The sequence below is a fragment of the Pterocles gutturalis genome, unplaced genomic scaffold (assembly GCF_000699245.1).
Source record: "Pterocles gutturalis isolate BGI_N339 unplaced genomic scaffold, ASM69924v1 scaffold14096, whole genome shotgun sequence".
NCBI lineage: Eukaryota > Metazoa > Chordata > Aves > Pterocliformes > Pteroclidae > Pterocles > Pterocles gutturalis.
This window is the reverse complement of record NW_010103330.1, coordinates 5,550-21,568: the sequence shown is the minus strand read 5'-3', so window position 1 is coordinate 21,568 and position 16,019 is coordinate 5,550. Positions and strand designations below refer to the sequence as shown.

General features: G+C 44.1%; 1 protein-coding gene across 1 annotated transcript in view; it reads right to left on the bottom strand.

Annotated features, from left to right (window-relative positions):
• The window catches only part of SLC22A3 (solute carrier family 22 (organic cation transporter), member 3), a 17,883-nt gene extending 2,298 nt beyond the window's left edge, over nt 1-15,585 (bottom strand). Inside the window, exons 1-8 of the mRNA XM_010086688.1 lie at nt 15,485-15,585; nt 13,352-13,506; nt 10,935-11,100; nt 8,719-8,836; nt 3,287-3,384; nt 2,947-3,161; nt 310-418; nt 7-65 (exon numbers count right to left, since the gene is read on the bottom strand). Coding sequence (XP_010084990.1) covers nt 7-65; nt 310-418; nt 2,947-3,161; nt 3,287-3,384; nt 8,719-8,836; nt 10,935-11,100; nt 13,352-13,506; nt 15,485-15,561 — 997 coding nt within the window. The 5' untranslated portion in view covers nt 15,562-15,585. The remainder of the gene's footprint in view (nt 1-6; nt 66-309; nt 419-2,946; nt 3,162-3,286; nt 3,385-8,718; nt 8,837-10,934; nt 11,101-13,351; nt 13,507-15,484) is intronic.
• Nucleotides 15,586-16,019: the final 434 nt, after the last annotated feature.

The window sequence follows — 16,019 nt, the reverse complement described above, 5'->3', positions numbered from 1 at the left end:
GCAGGAATGGGGCGATGATCCCACCTAGGTCACACAAACTCGAGCACAGAGAAACACCAAAGTTTCTGCAAAAGAAAAATAGTGCTAGATATTTGAGAGGTGCTACCAAACAGATGAACCAGCAGTTTAAGGAGAAGAATGTAGACTTAGCTCCAAAATTATCTCATCAGAATATGCCACCCACATTGAGCAGCGGCTATTCAGCTAGGAAATGCTGGAGAAAACTGAGTTTTACTAAAAAGTGGTGAAACAGTGAATGGGGAAAAGCAGAAGGAAAAGTTGAAAGATTCCTGTGAGTTTTCAGCGTACCTCAGTGTCGTAGGGTACAGTTCAGTGTTCACAAGATAGACGATTTCAAAAGCTATCGTGATGCCCAGTCTTCCCAGCGTTGCGACTGTTGTTTTGAGCCATGGGATATCTGTTCATTCAAAAAGAAACCCAGGAGCAGTGTGATTTGCAACACCAGCACAGTGTTCCTGAGAGCCCCAGGCCCTGTCTGCAGAAGCTACATCACAGAGACACTAGATCAGTACAAATCAGACTGAAAGGCCACTGCTGTAGATATCAATCTATACCAGTATTTATTGCTTTCCAGCATCATGCAAGGCTGCTTTGGAGAATGAGAAATCACCTTCCATCGATTGATTCAAGATTCTGGTGGGGCATAACAGCATGGGTGGGGGAATGAATGTTAAAAGCTTCTACGACCATGTCCAAATTGTACACTGGAAAGGAGGATTTCTTTATATATGGATGTTATGCTGTAATGGTAACACCATTGAGTCACCTCTCAAAACCACCACAAAGAAGGTATGTCTAAAGGTGCATCTGCAGCAACAGTAAAATAATTCTCCTTAGAGTAGGCCAACTACATAATTTGTCTAGTCGTTGCACATTAGACACGCTCCTAATACTGCACTCCTGGCCATCCTGTCCCTTCCCTTCCTGGTGTGTGGCTTTGTACCTGGCACAACCGGCCCGCAGGCCCTTTGCAGCCCCAATGGCTCTGCCCTGCCCTCCCAGCTCCACCCGAGCTCTGGTGCCCACCCACAGCCCTGTACACATCAGTGGGGAGCCCACATACATCAGCACAGGGTGCCATGGTCACACCCACACCGCCGGGCAGAGCCGTCCAGTCCCCCAGCACTCCCACTGCCCTCTCTGGAGAGCCAGTGGCCTCTGGAGGAGCCCCACAAGGAACACGATGAGCACTTCTGCAATGCTCTTGGGAGAGGACAGGCGCCTGTACGGTCTAACCACAGCTGGGCAGTCAGGGAGGCCTGAACCTGGCATAAAGGGGGATCTCTGCTGCTGGAGAGGGCTCTGGCAGTGATTGTGTTTTCTCAAAACTTCAATAGGAAGGACAAGAAAACAACTCCATTTGCTCTGAACCAAAAAAATGAGATGTTTGGGGTTATTTCCCATCCAAAAAAACCAAACAAAACCCCATCAAATTTCATCCCATGTTGCGAGACTGCCTTTGCCCTGAAAAGTTCTGTTTTCAAACACTTGTAAGAAAAGCAAAGGCTGTAAAGAACAAAACAAACTCATATTGTCTCCCTGGAACCCCTTTGTTCCATCAGACCCCTGAGGTGAGGGTGATGTCTGTATGCCTCCTCCCTCTGCCAGGGGACTCCAACTGTGTGAGCACCTCAAGCACTCACAAGCTGCCTCTGCGGCTTTTCCCATCTTTCATTTCTTGAAAGCAGGATTTTCCACTCTTTGTTTCCTCCCCCTGCAACAGCCCTAGCTCCAGGTGATCAGCAGTGCCCAGTCCCTGCTGTCCCAGTGGGTCCTTTGGACTTTTCTAATGGCTGGGAACAACGCTGGCAAAGTCAGCAGATGACATGGTGACCAGGCCCTCTGTGCCTGAACTGCCGTGCCCCACACTGGGGGAGCTGCCACAGGAGCACAGGGTGGCTGGCGTCTGCTCAACACATGGCGGCTCTTCTGAGAGGCACGCAGCAGTGGGGACCTGGGGAAAACTCCCCGGGACAACAGAGTTAGTCTTCACTGGCTTCAGGGGTCAAACTGATGGGCACGTCGTACTCTTGAAGAGGTTTCTCACGGTTCTCCTCTAGGCAAATGATTGCTCCACAATATAACTTCAGGAACTAAAACCTCTAAGGCTGGCCAGGACTGTCCCTTACTTTGACAGGAGCATCCCTGGGGAGGAATAAGCCTGCCTACTGCCCGTTCAGCTGCTTGTCCCCAGCTGGGCTAAGGCAAAGCATGCTGATGTGGTAGCATTTGCTTCAGAGCACCTCCAAATGCATCCGCAGGGGATAAAAAAAAAAACAAACAGGAGGCAAACCTGGGTAATTCAAAGAAAAGACAGGAGTGCTGGGAAGCCTGTGTGCAATATCAGAGCTTTTAGTGGTCCTTGAAACCAGGTAAGATGGACTTAATTAAAAGCCATGCCTTTCCTCCAGCCCCTTAACATTGTACACACCCCTGGGAGGGTGAGGGCAGGGCAACAACCTCCATGTTGTCCGCCACAGCCCATACCTCCTGCTGTGGTTTGCAACATTTTATTTGCAAATGAGAATGCCACCAAGCTGCCTCAGCTAAATCGCTGATTTCTTACGTCACTGAGGATCTTCCAAGTCAGGGAATGTATTTTTCCTTTATGTTTGTATACTCTTCTCTTGCATTCGCCTTCAAAAACTGTACAGAGCCTATATAAACATTTTTTCTAAAACCCAGCTGTTTCTCACCACCCATCAAAGACACAACCACTGCATGTCTCAGGTCAATCTATGAGCACATAAGGTGTGTTGTTCCATGACTGCGGTGCTCCTGGCATCACCGGAAACTTTTTGCTTCCATCCACAGTCTTCTGTGGCCTGCTTTCCTTGCTTAAGGAGTGTCATTGACCCTTGAGAAGTCAAGAGCCATTGAGAGAAGTCATTGACCCAAAGAGCTTGACGTTGGGAGGGGAATTACCTTCTGGCAAGAAGGCCGTAATGAGGCATGCAATTCCCGCCACAATGTTGCTTATTCCAAAGGGAAGGCGCCGGCCAATGCGATCCATTGTCACTAAAATTAGGAGAGCGGCAGGCAGCTCCACGGCTCCTGAGATGAAGAAGTCTAGGTAGAGGTTTCCTCCGACAATTCCTAGGCGCATGACAAGCCCTTGGTAGGTCAGAGCACTTGTGAACCTAAGCAGCAAAGGGAAAAAAAAAAATTTGAGAGGCAAACAAATGGCAGCTGGAAAGACCCTAAAAGTCACAAGGGATTTTTTCTCCAAAACCCCCTGGTAACAAGCTGGACTGACAGCACTCACCATGCGTACATCAGGATGAACGTGTTCCTCCTCATCCAGGGAGTCCTCACCAGGTCCAGGAAGGAGGGGTTGCTGACCTCCTCATTGCTGATAGTGATCTGAGGAGAAAAGTAAGCAGGAGAGTCAGCTGTTGGGGGTCGGGCAGGCGCTCGGGCAGAGTTTCTGTGTAAACATGGTGCTCAGCAATATTCCAGTCCAGCAAACAAAGGTGCTGATAAGCCAGCTTGCTGCTTTTAGCACTCCAGAGCAGGGCGCAGAAATGGGAAACAGCTTATAACTGGACACAGCTGTGGGCTCTCTTTAATGATGATGGTGCAAAAAGCAGAAAAAAAAAGCCCCCCTCTTGACTTGAGAGCAGAAAAATTATTTCCTCCTTGTAAACTGAGAGATGTCAACCTGGAATTTCTTGGAAGGCAATAAGCGGTCGTTGTCACGTCAGGGTCATTTGGGAGCAGAGCTGCCTTCTGCCAGAGGTGACGGAGAGGAGGAGACCGTGGCAGGAAGGGCAAAGCGATGGGCTGTGGGAAGCAGGGAGAGAAGGGGTGAGAAACAAGGGCTTGGGAACATGGCTGGTGGCACAGCTGGGCAGCAAGAAGGAAAGAGGAATGAGAGAAAAAGCAGATCTGTGAAGGCGCTTGGGTGCTACAAAACGTTCAACTGGGGAAATTCAGAGGGTCTTAAAATAAACAAGCACTGTGCTGAACATGGCCTTTACCCTGGAAGAAAAAAATCCTGCAAAGTATGAGTTAAAGGTTCTAATACTGCCCATGAAGTATAGTAAATCTGTCCACAGCTTCCTCCAATACAGTCACAGTGAGGCACTCAAAACCGTTAGTTAGAAGGTTTAACAATAAGAGAAAAGGGCAGGATTTCACACCCCCCGTGTTAACATGTTGGAGTTCATTGCCATAGGGTATTGTGGAGCCAGAAAATTAGCGAGGTCAAAATGGGATTAGGCACATTGATGGAGGCTGTTTTTAACTGTGGCCAGCAGTTTTTGACCTTGGTGTCCAAGCCAGGTGTCAGGCCTTTTGTTTGCATGTTCATTTTGCAGGAGAGGGAGATGAGGAAGAGAAGGCAGAGGTGGTTTTAGGCAGGGATAAACCATGAGACTGCCCAAGAACTGGCAGCCATGGCTGGGATTGCCATTAGCTCGCAAAGCCGCTGTGGCAAACATGGGGTTAAACCTGCTGCAGCCGTTTGAGGAGAATTTCAGGCAGGCTGGCGCCTTTGACTCTCAGTTATTGCCCTCCTCCTGAGTAGAGGCCTAAGAGCAAAGAGAGGAGTAAATCCTCTCCGCAGCCACAGCCCTTGCTGCCCACGCAGATGCAGGAGCCCAAGGAAATGATCCCATCCCATCCAGTGGGGAGACGTGGGTGAAAGGATGGAGAAGCACATGGGAATGTGCAGATCCATGATGAGAACATAGGTAAAGCCAAAAGCACTGCCCAAGGGTCCCCATGGGGGATCTCACCAGCCAGGGCTGTGCCCAAAGCTTTCACCCTGTATTTGTTTTTCACATCATAAGGTAGCACAGAGGTTTTTCAGTGAGATTTGGCTGGATGTATTTATGCATGACTTTTTCATAACTGAGTGACACCAAACTTTGTAAGTGGCCAGAGAAACCCCAGATTTGTTTGATCTTCCTTTCTACTCTCTGTTGCTTTTCTTCTGTAACCAGAGCCAGAAGTTTTCAAAGCGCTGCCACGTCTGTTGCATGCCTGAGCCCTTTGCAGGGCAGGCAGAGGTTGCTGGGTTTCTGCACTGCTCTTGGACTGTCTCATATTGTGGTTATAAAGCTGCCACGACTGTGTTTATAAGAGCAGGCTGCCAGCCATCGGTTGTGACTTTGTGCAAATATGGTGTTAGTTTTCCAAAGGACTAAAGATAAATCACGCATGGCTGCTATCATATATTCTAATGTCTTAATAAAGTCATAATAACCCCAAGTATGACTGAGCACTTTTTTATGGATGAATAAAAGAATCACTGTGGAAAGTCAACTCTTTGTGGGGAAAAAAAAAAATCCTCTTTTTGTTCTTTGAAGTCAAGGAGACCTTTGCTATTCACATCAGTGCAGTCAGGAATTCAGTGACAGGGCCCTTGTTTCCAAAGATACAGCATCTGAAAACTCTGGAGGAAGTTTTATAACCACCTTCCCTGGCATTTTTATGTTCCACCAAATTACATATCAGTCTTTCTGCAATAATTTTAAAAGATTTATCATAACATAGACGTATAATTCTGCACAGGACAGTACATCCATGCATGTCTATAATACATATGTAAGTAAGTTAATGTATACTGGAAATATGTATGTCTAAATATGTCTACATAGTAGAAATATATATAAAGGGAGAGGGATTTTTGATCCACAGCCCTCCCAATAAGCAGCTCTTACTCAGCTGGTTGCAGTTCATTCTGCTTTTGGACAGAGACCAAGAATGAAAAAGTTAGCTTGAAAAAAAAAACCATGCTAGGGTAATTACAAGCAAACAGAAAAGAAGAATTTATAATTTACAATTAATTTAATGAGTTCTGGACAGAGCTGAACTGTACCAGTGTTGTAACTCACAGAGCAAAAGAAGCAAATGTTTATCTGTTTTCATACAAAGGTCATCTGTGGTTTCTGGATGCCAGTAAAAATGCAACACTGCTACATCCAGAGCCACATAAGGGACTTGGCCAGTGAAATTGTTACAGACATATTGGAAAATCTTAGCCAAAATGCATTGTTGGATAATGCGTCTCTCTTCTCCCTGTCCCTTCACACCTGCAGCACTTTGCCTGAAATTCTGGAGTCACTTTGTGAAAGAGAATTCTGACGTGAGTTAATGTGAGAAATACACTTGATCCACGACTAATGCGCTTCCTGGAGATGCTCTCTCTCCTCTGGGCACAGCACCAAGGATGACAGACATTGTATATTAAAAAGGTCCCGGGAACAGATCCAGCACAAATCTGGATGTGTGGAGGTTAATCTACTGCAGCTGTGAGTGGCTTAGGGTCATGAGCAGGGACACTTATGAAAAAAAATAAATATAACTTAAAACAGAAAACAGGGAAAGACATATATCTCCATTCGGACACAGTGCTTTGAAAATGCTGATGTTTAGAGAGGGGAAGCAGGTGTAGGAACACAGGGCTGAACGTGGAGGGGGAGCTGCAGCAGTATAACCTTCCCGCTATGTGTCTTGGGCCACACTTGGCACTGAGTAATGCTGACCAGGATGGGGGAATCTCACCGGTGTATATGCCCTGGTCAAGGACAATAAATGGATTTACCCTTTTCTCTCTCCTTAGACAGACTTTTTAGGTTTTTACTCTCCCGCTGGTTTCATTCTGTGGTCCTCCAGTTGCATAAGATGCTGCTCCAATGTGATTAGCAAAGGTCATTCTGCATTGTGCCAAAGCTGAGGGTGATTTCCTAACCTTGGCTGGTATCACAGAGATGCCTTGGCTTCCACTGGAAAAACAATTCTCTAATTGCTGGCCTGCCTAGCTTGTTACTGCTCATCAAAACCCCTTCTGTCATTGTGCTTCACTAATGTACAATGGTCTCATCTGGTATATCCCATTTTGTGGCCAAGAAAGTTATATTAAACCTCTCCTACTGACAAGCCCCCCTCACTATCATTAACCTTTGTGTGCTCCCCTGAGCAACATAACATTCATAGAAACACCGTTATAGCAATGTAATTGCACTTGAACAAATTGCTTATGAATAAAGCAGCTGGGTGTGGAAATGTATGTTTCAGCATACTCAGCTCTGCTTATAGGTCTAGTTTTGACTTTACAAAATTATTAGTCCAGAGTTGTCTATCTTAAGAGGCATAGTATATGTTAGTGCCCAGCTTCTCTATGGAACCTGTCATGTGAACTTTAACTTGCCAGGACTGTCATTAACAGTCATTAACATACACTTAATGAAGTGGAAAGATAATGGAATATTGGTAGAAATCAACTGGCCATTTCTATATGCCTTCTGTTGCCACATACCTCTTCCTGCATGCTCTTCATGCAAGGTCTATATTTGGTCCTGAATAAGCAGAGTTCTTAGGCTGTCTGGATGATTTATGGAGTCTGCTTCACACCAGATAAATAACATCCTATGGATTTGGGAACAGCTATCTGGATTTTCAGAAGAGTGCCAGTAATTACTATTTGGGTTTGATCCAGAATTATACTCTAGGATTTTGGTGAAGCAACTGCACTTTTTCAGATAAACTGGCAAAAAGTCTCAGGTTCTCCCTAGCTTAAGAAGAGCAACGAGAAAGACGTAGATAAAATACCAAGCTGTGGGAATCCAGGTTGCCAACTATCTGTTACAAAGCAGACACATTGTGGTGTCCCTTCTTGACAGGATGGAACATATCAGTCTCCTCCAAACACGGCCATCCTAAAGTCTTTGCCTTTAGTCTCAGTGAAAATTTAGTTAGAATTCACACATGATCATTTAGTATGTGTATAAAAATGAATGTATATGCATATGCATGTATGTAGGCATAAAGGATACTACTGTGCACTGATAGATGAACATTTTATGTAGGTCAATTCTTTCCAATAACAAAATCCCAATTTCTTTCTGAAGTATTTGTAGTCTATTCAATATGCCACCTCTGGGCTGCTGCATGCTAACAATTTGCAGAGGTGTTTTCCTTAGTTCACATGATGATTTCTAACATTACCATAGCTAGCATTTAGGCTCCAGACCTGGTTTGTTACAGAACAGGAACCTTGAGCACACCTGTTGTCACCACAGAACCATAAGGCCAATGCCATGGCAAGCATGATCTGAGAGACAGGCAATGCTGCCCAGCACAGAACAAGGCAAATGCTGCATTAACACAAGTGTCATTTGAAATGCATCAGTCCTTTCAGTTCCATCAAGACCACTTGTCAAAGGACTGTAATTCTAACACATATTTCCTATTGTGTAAATAGTGACCTTAGACAGTGCTTCCCCTATTTTGAATTTTGGGGCCTAGCGGGATGGAAGCAAATTTATACTTAAATTCTGATTTTCTATATCATCTTCTCTTTGAGTTGTAAAAGGAAGTTTTAGCAAAGGAGCCAAGAAAGGGGATCCTGCTGTCTCCACACACTCTGTCAGCTAAATTGGCAGTTGCTGTGAAATACTATTGGCCCTCAGGCTAGTTTCTGATATTTTCTACAAGTTTTTAAAGTAGGAGTGTTGCAAATGAACTGATTCACTGTTTTGCAGATTTCTTTTTTCAGCCCATGCCTTTCCAGACAGTTCACTTTTACCCTCTTACAATTAACAAAGTAGGTATCAGACTGACAATCTTGTTCTTGTGTGACACTTCAAGAGTGTTGCCCATCACATAAAGAGAATGCATTTTAACACGACTGAACCTTCAAAAGAGTAAGAAAGTTTAGAAAAAATCACTAGTTCAAACAGATGATAGTACCTCTGAGTAATGTGGTGAGAGATACTTCCCATTGTGTTTCGCAATGTTGTGCATGATTTTTAATGCCTTCTCTCGCTTTTTGCGCGTCAGGAGCCAACGAGGAGATTCAGGAACCACCCTGGAAGAACACAGAATTCGTAAATGGGGGTTTTGCCTTTTAATATCATAAGTAAACCAGAGTCCTTTGCCTTTTTCCTGTGTTAATACACAACACCCTGAATTTTCAGGCTTTGGGATACAGAAACTTTCTTGTGGACTGCTTTTCCAGTCAGTCGCCTGTAAAATATCTGATCCTTGTGGGCAAGAAAGCAGAAAATAGAACATATCAATACTCTGCAAAGCTAAAAATAGGAAATCTAACTATTGTATTTGCACAACAGATGTCAAAAGTATGATAACCAACAAGCAAACAAGGTGCCTGTAGAACAGCTCTGCAAAGCTAAAAATAGGAAATCTAACCATTGTATTTGCACAACAGATGTCAAATTATGATAACCAACAAGCAAACAAGGAACAATAAAAGTCAACACTAAACACATATAGTACCAAGTCCAGGCAGAACAGAAAACTAGCTGTATCATTATAGGAGAGACACACAAACACTCTCAACTGTATATATATTTTATAAACCGAACACAAAGCAATCCTACTGATTGTTGTTTCTGTTTCTGCTAGCCTAGAGTTACATGATTCACAATTTAAAAGTTCACAACAGGCAATTGTTAAGGAAAAAATGTGTAAGAAGAGGGTGCGTGGATTAGTTTCTTTGGATGCTGCCCACAGGATGGACACAACAGGCAATTGTTAAGGAAAAAATGTGCAAGAAGAGGGTACGTGGATTAGTTTCTTTGGGTGCTGCCCACAGGATGGATGCACTCCACTGGGACAGATGTTCACCACTGCATGGTGCTCTGTTTCTCATTAGCTGTACTGCCTAACTTATGGGACCTTGTCCTACAACAGGCAATTGTTAAGGAAAAAATGTGCAAGAAGAGGGTACGTGGATTAGTTTCTTTGGGTGCTGCCCACAGGATGGATGCACTCCACTGGGACAGATGTTCACCACTGCATGGTGCTCTGTTTCTCATTAGCTGTACTGCCTAACTTATGGGACCTTGTCCTAGTTTCAGCTGGGACGGAGTTAACTTTCTTCACAGTAGCTAGTGAGAGGCTGTGTTTTGGATTTGTGCTGAGAAGAAGGCTGATCACACACTGATGTTTTTGCTGCCAGGACAGTCAAGGACTTTTCAGCTTCTCTGCTGTGCCAGTGTCTGCAGGGGCAGGAGAAGCTGGGAGGGAGCACAGCCCCAACTACTAGCCCAGGATTCAACCTGAGGTTTAGGACTGAGACCCAAATTGGCCAATGGTATATTCCATATCATGCACGTCATGCCCAGTGTATAGATGAGGATCTGTCTGGAACTGCTGTCTCTCGCTGGGTCACCCCACTCTTGGGGTCATCTCTCACTCTCGCAGTCAGCTCTCACTCTCTCAGTCAGCTCTCACTCTCTTGGATACTCAGGCTCATCTCTTTTCTGAAATTGTGGTTTTGGGACTCTCCCTGCTCCAGGATCTTTGGCCAGGAACAGGCTGAGCCTTGGTCATCGGGTGGTGAGCAGTATCAATATGAATCACTCATTTGCGTATTTGTAGGTTTGTATATATTACTATTATAATTATTATTTTCAATTTTATTGTAGTTTAGTTGTTAAATGGTTCCTATCTCAATCCACAAGTCTCTTTTCCCTTTACCCCTTTAATTCCCTTGCCCATCCCCAGGAGGGGGAAGGGTGAGCAAAGGGCTGCGTGGTCTTTGGCCGCCAGCCAGGTCAAACTGCGACAGACCTGTAGGGCAAGTGCAGGCTTGAACTGAGAACATAATTAGAGGTGAAGGTGGGGTTCAATGGCTGATGGGGAAAGTAGACTTTGGTCAAGTTAACCAGATAAACAGCCATCCCTGCACCAAGCAGGAGCAGAGCAGGGTTCTGTGGAGGGCCAGCTGTGGCTGACAAGAGAGGCAAACCCTGGGCAGGAAAAGGAAAGTAATGTATGTCTGCAATTCACTAAAGAGAATTAAAAATGCCGGAATTAACAATATGCAAATATCTTCCTCCTAACCCACATCTTGCACACTGGATACTTGAGACCACAGCAGGAGTCTCAAGGTGCTTGAATAGCAATAGCAGTAACGACCACAGCAACGACTGCAGCCTTACCAGTAGTAGAGCAGGAAGAGGAAGTTGGGCAGTGAAATGGCCAACTGGATCCCCTGCCAGGTGGGAACCAGGTATGCAATTCCAGGAAGAATCATAGTTCCCAGACTGAAGAAGATCTGAATCACAATCCCAACAATCCGCTGGTCAGAGCCAACGATCTCCGTCACTGAGCAGAGAGAAAGCCAAAATAAACAACATAGGACAAAACCTAACTCAAAGAAAAATATTAGTGGTAGAACACGAGGGAGGGTAGTACTGCATCAGGTCACAAGCCTGTCTAGCCCAGCATCTTGCCTTCAGCAGTGTAAGTGTGTCACCGAGGCTGTCCAGGGCAAGCACGAGTGACACCTCCTCATCAATTCACCCATCATTCTTCAGCTGGAGGGGTTTCTGACTGCATGTTTACTAATGAATTATACAGAGCCAGAACAGGGGTTTGAGACTGCATCATGATCGTGCTTAGTGGTAAACTGTTATTACTCTCCCTGACATGGTTTTGGCCCATGCTCCATTCTAGACGATCCTCCAGGCAGGGGCTGCTCCCAGCAGATTATATGGACATGGCATCTGTGGGGAAGAGAGTTTAGGATACCATGCTGGTTGTTCTGAGGGCTAAGGTATGGTCCACAGTTTGTTTTATTTACTAGAACAAACATAGCCTTTGTTGGGTTTTTTTAAATCCTTTTGTGGATTTTTTATTTTGTGAATGTGTCTAATTGCTTCTGAAACCCATGTAAGCCCATATGTCAGGCAATATCCCACAGCCTGTTATTTTACTAAAGCAGACACAATTTTACAAGTAACAGTGATTCATTTCAGCTGGCAATGCAGAGAGATATGACACCATTACTATTTTTATTGACTATTCATCATGCCTGCATGGTTCAGGGGCAACTCTTGCCTAAAAGCAGCTGCTCAGCACTGGGAAGAGCTGAGTTGTATGTAAAAGCAAAGAGAGGGTCTTGGGGCAGCCTGTTGTGGTTCTGAAGCACAAATCAGCAGCTTGGAAAATGTAAGAATGGCAACTGTCCTCCTGGTGCAACCAAACCAGACCTGTACATGCCTCTTAAGAGATGTTAGGTTGTTAAGTACTCTGGGTGATCCTGGGACATAAGAGTAGATCCCTGAGAGGGTTTAGATGGAATCATTCTCTCCAAGAATTAAGCACCTTGCTTAGGGCTGTCGGAATATACTGTCCCTCAGGATGTCATATCTCTGAACCTTTCCCTAAGGGCAGGCAGTCTGATCCGAGCATTGACAAGCATTCCTTTCTGTATAAACTTGGCCATTTTAAGGAAGCCATGGGTCTGTCATAAAACACTTTGCTAGTTAGAGCACTTGCCAAAGTTTTAGGATAAGATCTCAGTTTAAAATTAGGCCATGAAAGTGAGGGGAAAAGCAGTTTCTGACCCTTTTGCTGGCTCTTGGACCTGAGCTGCTCAGCAGTGTAACTGTGCCCAGAAAACTTAGGTGCTTCTGGGCTTTAGATGCTGGGAGGGCTAGACAGGTACGTTTGTGCATACATCAGCACAGTGTTCCCAGGTCTCACTGTAACTGTTTACATCTGGTTGCAACTCTGCTCTCGCTTGTCTAAATTCCACTAGGAATTTAAAAAAATTGCCACAGGCCTCCCAGACTACAGTGATGGTACAAATTTTTGCACTATACAATGATGTTATCACTGTGTTTTGGATTATCACAGCAGATTACTGAATGGCTGATTTTCTTTTTAAATTAATCTGACATCTCCTCTTCAATAGGATGCCTTCCTCAATGTCATGCTATTTCATGCTCTAGAGGGGAGTTTCCGTTTCTGAGTCTGGCAGTCATCCAAGATGCTACAACAATACGCTTTTCTCATGAAAAGTAAGCGTGCTATGGAAGGAGCTTCATCACTGGACCATGACTATAACCCATCAGAGTCTGGATCCCTGCTGTTTTGATGCTATTTATAAAAAAGCTTCCCTTCCTTTTCCCTTTTCAGGAAATAATAATCCTAATACGGACACTCGTGTCCAGCCTGGCACTAAGCAAAGCCTCCCAGTTAAAGAATGAAGAGCAGCCATCCACGTGTCTGTCCTCCCAGTGAAGAAAAGCAGTTAACTCCTCTGAGCATCTGCGGAAGATGTTCAGACTCTTACAAAATTATCCATGTCCCTGTTTGTGTATCCAGTTTATTTAGATCTTGCTTTGTAGATTTTGATCATCCTGCTGATCTTCTATGTAATAAGAAAACCTTTATATATTCACATTCCGCTCCTCCAGGATGCACTTAGGTTATTTGTTCTCTGCTGAGCCCAAGGTCAGTGCTTTCTTTCCAAGAAAAAATATTATCAAGAGCAGATGTAACCAGACTCCTTGTCCTCCAAAAATCCCTCAGTTTTCCTAACCAAAGAAAAAAGGAGACGAGCTCTCACCGATCACGTAGCATGTCATCCAGGTTCCTTTGCCAAACAGACCTTGGAGAAAACGGAAGATCAAAAATACAGTAAAGTTTGGTGCGAATGCCACTATGATACCACATATCCCAACCCCGAGACAGGAGAGCAGGTAGATGAGGATTCTGCCATATCTGTTGAAAAAGGAAAAAAAAAAGTGAAATTCATGAAAAGACACAAAGGTTTTTTTTTTTTTTCTGGCATCTCATGTTAATGCTAGATCTGAAAATGCCCTTTTGAGACCATCCTTGTTCCAAAGGGACACTGCCTGAAGGTTTGTAGGTTTGGCCCTTGGGATATGGGACTGTTTTCCCTGTGGTAGTTATCACTGCCTTTATGTCACTTGTTTGAAAACTGGTGATGTCCTCACCAGGCCCCTTTTTATTTTAGAAAACAGTTTTATTTCTGTGTCTAAACTATAGCCCATGTGTTACAGTGCAGACTTTTGATCCAGTTGAAATAAGGACAACTTTTATTGGGGATTTCTCTTTCCACAAATTAGTCTCCTAATAGTAATGAGAGACAGCTTTGTGAAAGTAATTTATTCTTTAATTACTTTATGTGATTTTCCAGTGTTTTGCTTAGGTTTAGACTGCTTGTTTTCAAAATCTGCCTAACATATTAATGAGTCTCATTTTCCAGCAAAAAGCATCCTTACTAATAGGTGTGCCCAAGGTAAACCGTAATTCCAAAAAAACCCAACAAAAGCTCCCTGTAGTTTCATGGCAACTGTGTCCTTGGAATACAGCTAGAATGTCTGTTTTGATCTCTTCTCCATTGTTATTGTTGCTGATTTATAAATAAGAAACCGTGAAAACTGTTGTAGCTGTTTATCTTATCAAAAAGTATTTGAGATAATATTTGTTTGTTCATTTTGTTCAAAAAGGTTTCACGAGATGAATTTATCCAGGACAAAAATCAGGGTTCTTTCAGCCAGGTCCATTCTTTTCAGTGCTCTCAAGGAGACAAGAACCCCCTGGTCTGGCTGCAGCACATTCCCCCAGTGCTATCAATGCACGACATTCATAGTTGTACAGCAGTTACATTACGCTTAATACACAAATACTCCTAAACACATTATTTTATGTTAATAATTATCTGTAATATCTCTACTCTTACACAGTCTTAAGGTGCTAGTATCACAACTGCCCAGCCAGACACTGAGCAGAGATATCTTGAGTTGGCCAGTGCCATGGCATCTTTTCTGCCTTACTTTTTCTCTTATTACTACATCCCTTGGAAAGATGAGGTTTTCCTTGAAAGTGCTCTTGTTTGCTGGTTCAAAATGTGTTGGCTGAGATGACATTCCAGATAATTTTGTAAGTATTCCTGCCTACAAAGAAATTGTACTCTAAGTTATTGCTACTATTATTACATTAATACAGGAAGTATTTCATGAACTAAAGACATATTAACTAATAACTCTGACATTGAAACCACCAGTGGCGGTCTCAGCCAATGTCGGCTGTCTGCTGTTAATTGTCAGCACAGAGCACAAACCAGGCTCCCTCCTTTACTCTAAGACCAAGGTAGAGCTTATCGGAGCTCCACACTCCGGGGCAGGTCAGCTGCTCAAGCCTGAATATCACCCACATCTTTTCTTTGGTATTCATCCAGCTCTAACACAGTTGAAGACTGGCTGGAGGGAGCTATGACCTCGGTGGTAAGTGCATGAGTCCAGTCTGTGAATGGAGAGTTACCATACTGAGTCCCTTCCCTTTTTCCTTGAGTAGCTGCTTTCCTCATCAATGACACCTATTAAACATCCTCCAGTAAACACCAGTCCATGAAACTCCTCTGAATGCTTTCTTTCCATTTCTGTGTCCTTCTGCCCTTACTGGGTCCAGATGTACAACGAAAACATTGGAAACTGCAAGAATATCTCTTTTCATGACATTTAACGTCCAACCAGGATCCGTAAGCACAATCGTGTGAAGTTCCCAGCCCAAGCAGAAGTGAAGATGACATTGGCTGTGTTTTGTTAACCCAGGTGGGGGATGTTTATCCAAAGTGAACTAAACCTCCGAAGTGTTGACGCTTGCTTATTACAGGTGACATTATGAGTGATTTCACTTCTGAACAAATGAAAGGACAGCAGAACTAATACAGTACCTGTCTGCAGCGTAGCCCAGGGTGAACGCGCCGGCCAGAAACCCCAGATTGAGGATAGCCTGTGAGAGATCCAGCATCCAGGCATTGCCGCACACAAGGTTATACTGTGGGAACAAGGGAGAGGCATCAACGCCCCAGGCGGGTCATTCATCGGCCTCAGGGCAAAACATTATAGAAACTACATAGGGCCAGGCAGGAAGGGGAAAGAGAAGGGGAAGGGGAAATTCAAATGTGCTTTTCCAACAGCAGGCCAGGGAAGCACAGACAAGCAGTGTTCAAGCTGTCGTGAAGATAGAGACACAGCTCCTCCTTGCCAAAAGGATGCAGTGTTTCATACATCACCGTCCAGATATGGAAAGTAAATTGCTCTTTTGCAAACCAAACACAATACTTTTAAATACATTGCCATGGCAAAGTCATTACTTTGTTTAGTGCAGAATAAGACTGCACAGCTAAAGCCAATGAAAACCTCAGCTTAAAGAAATGGTTTATTTATTTTTCTTAGTGTCTTCTAGATAAAAGCAAAAAAACATGT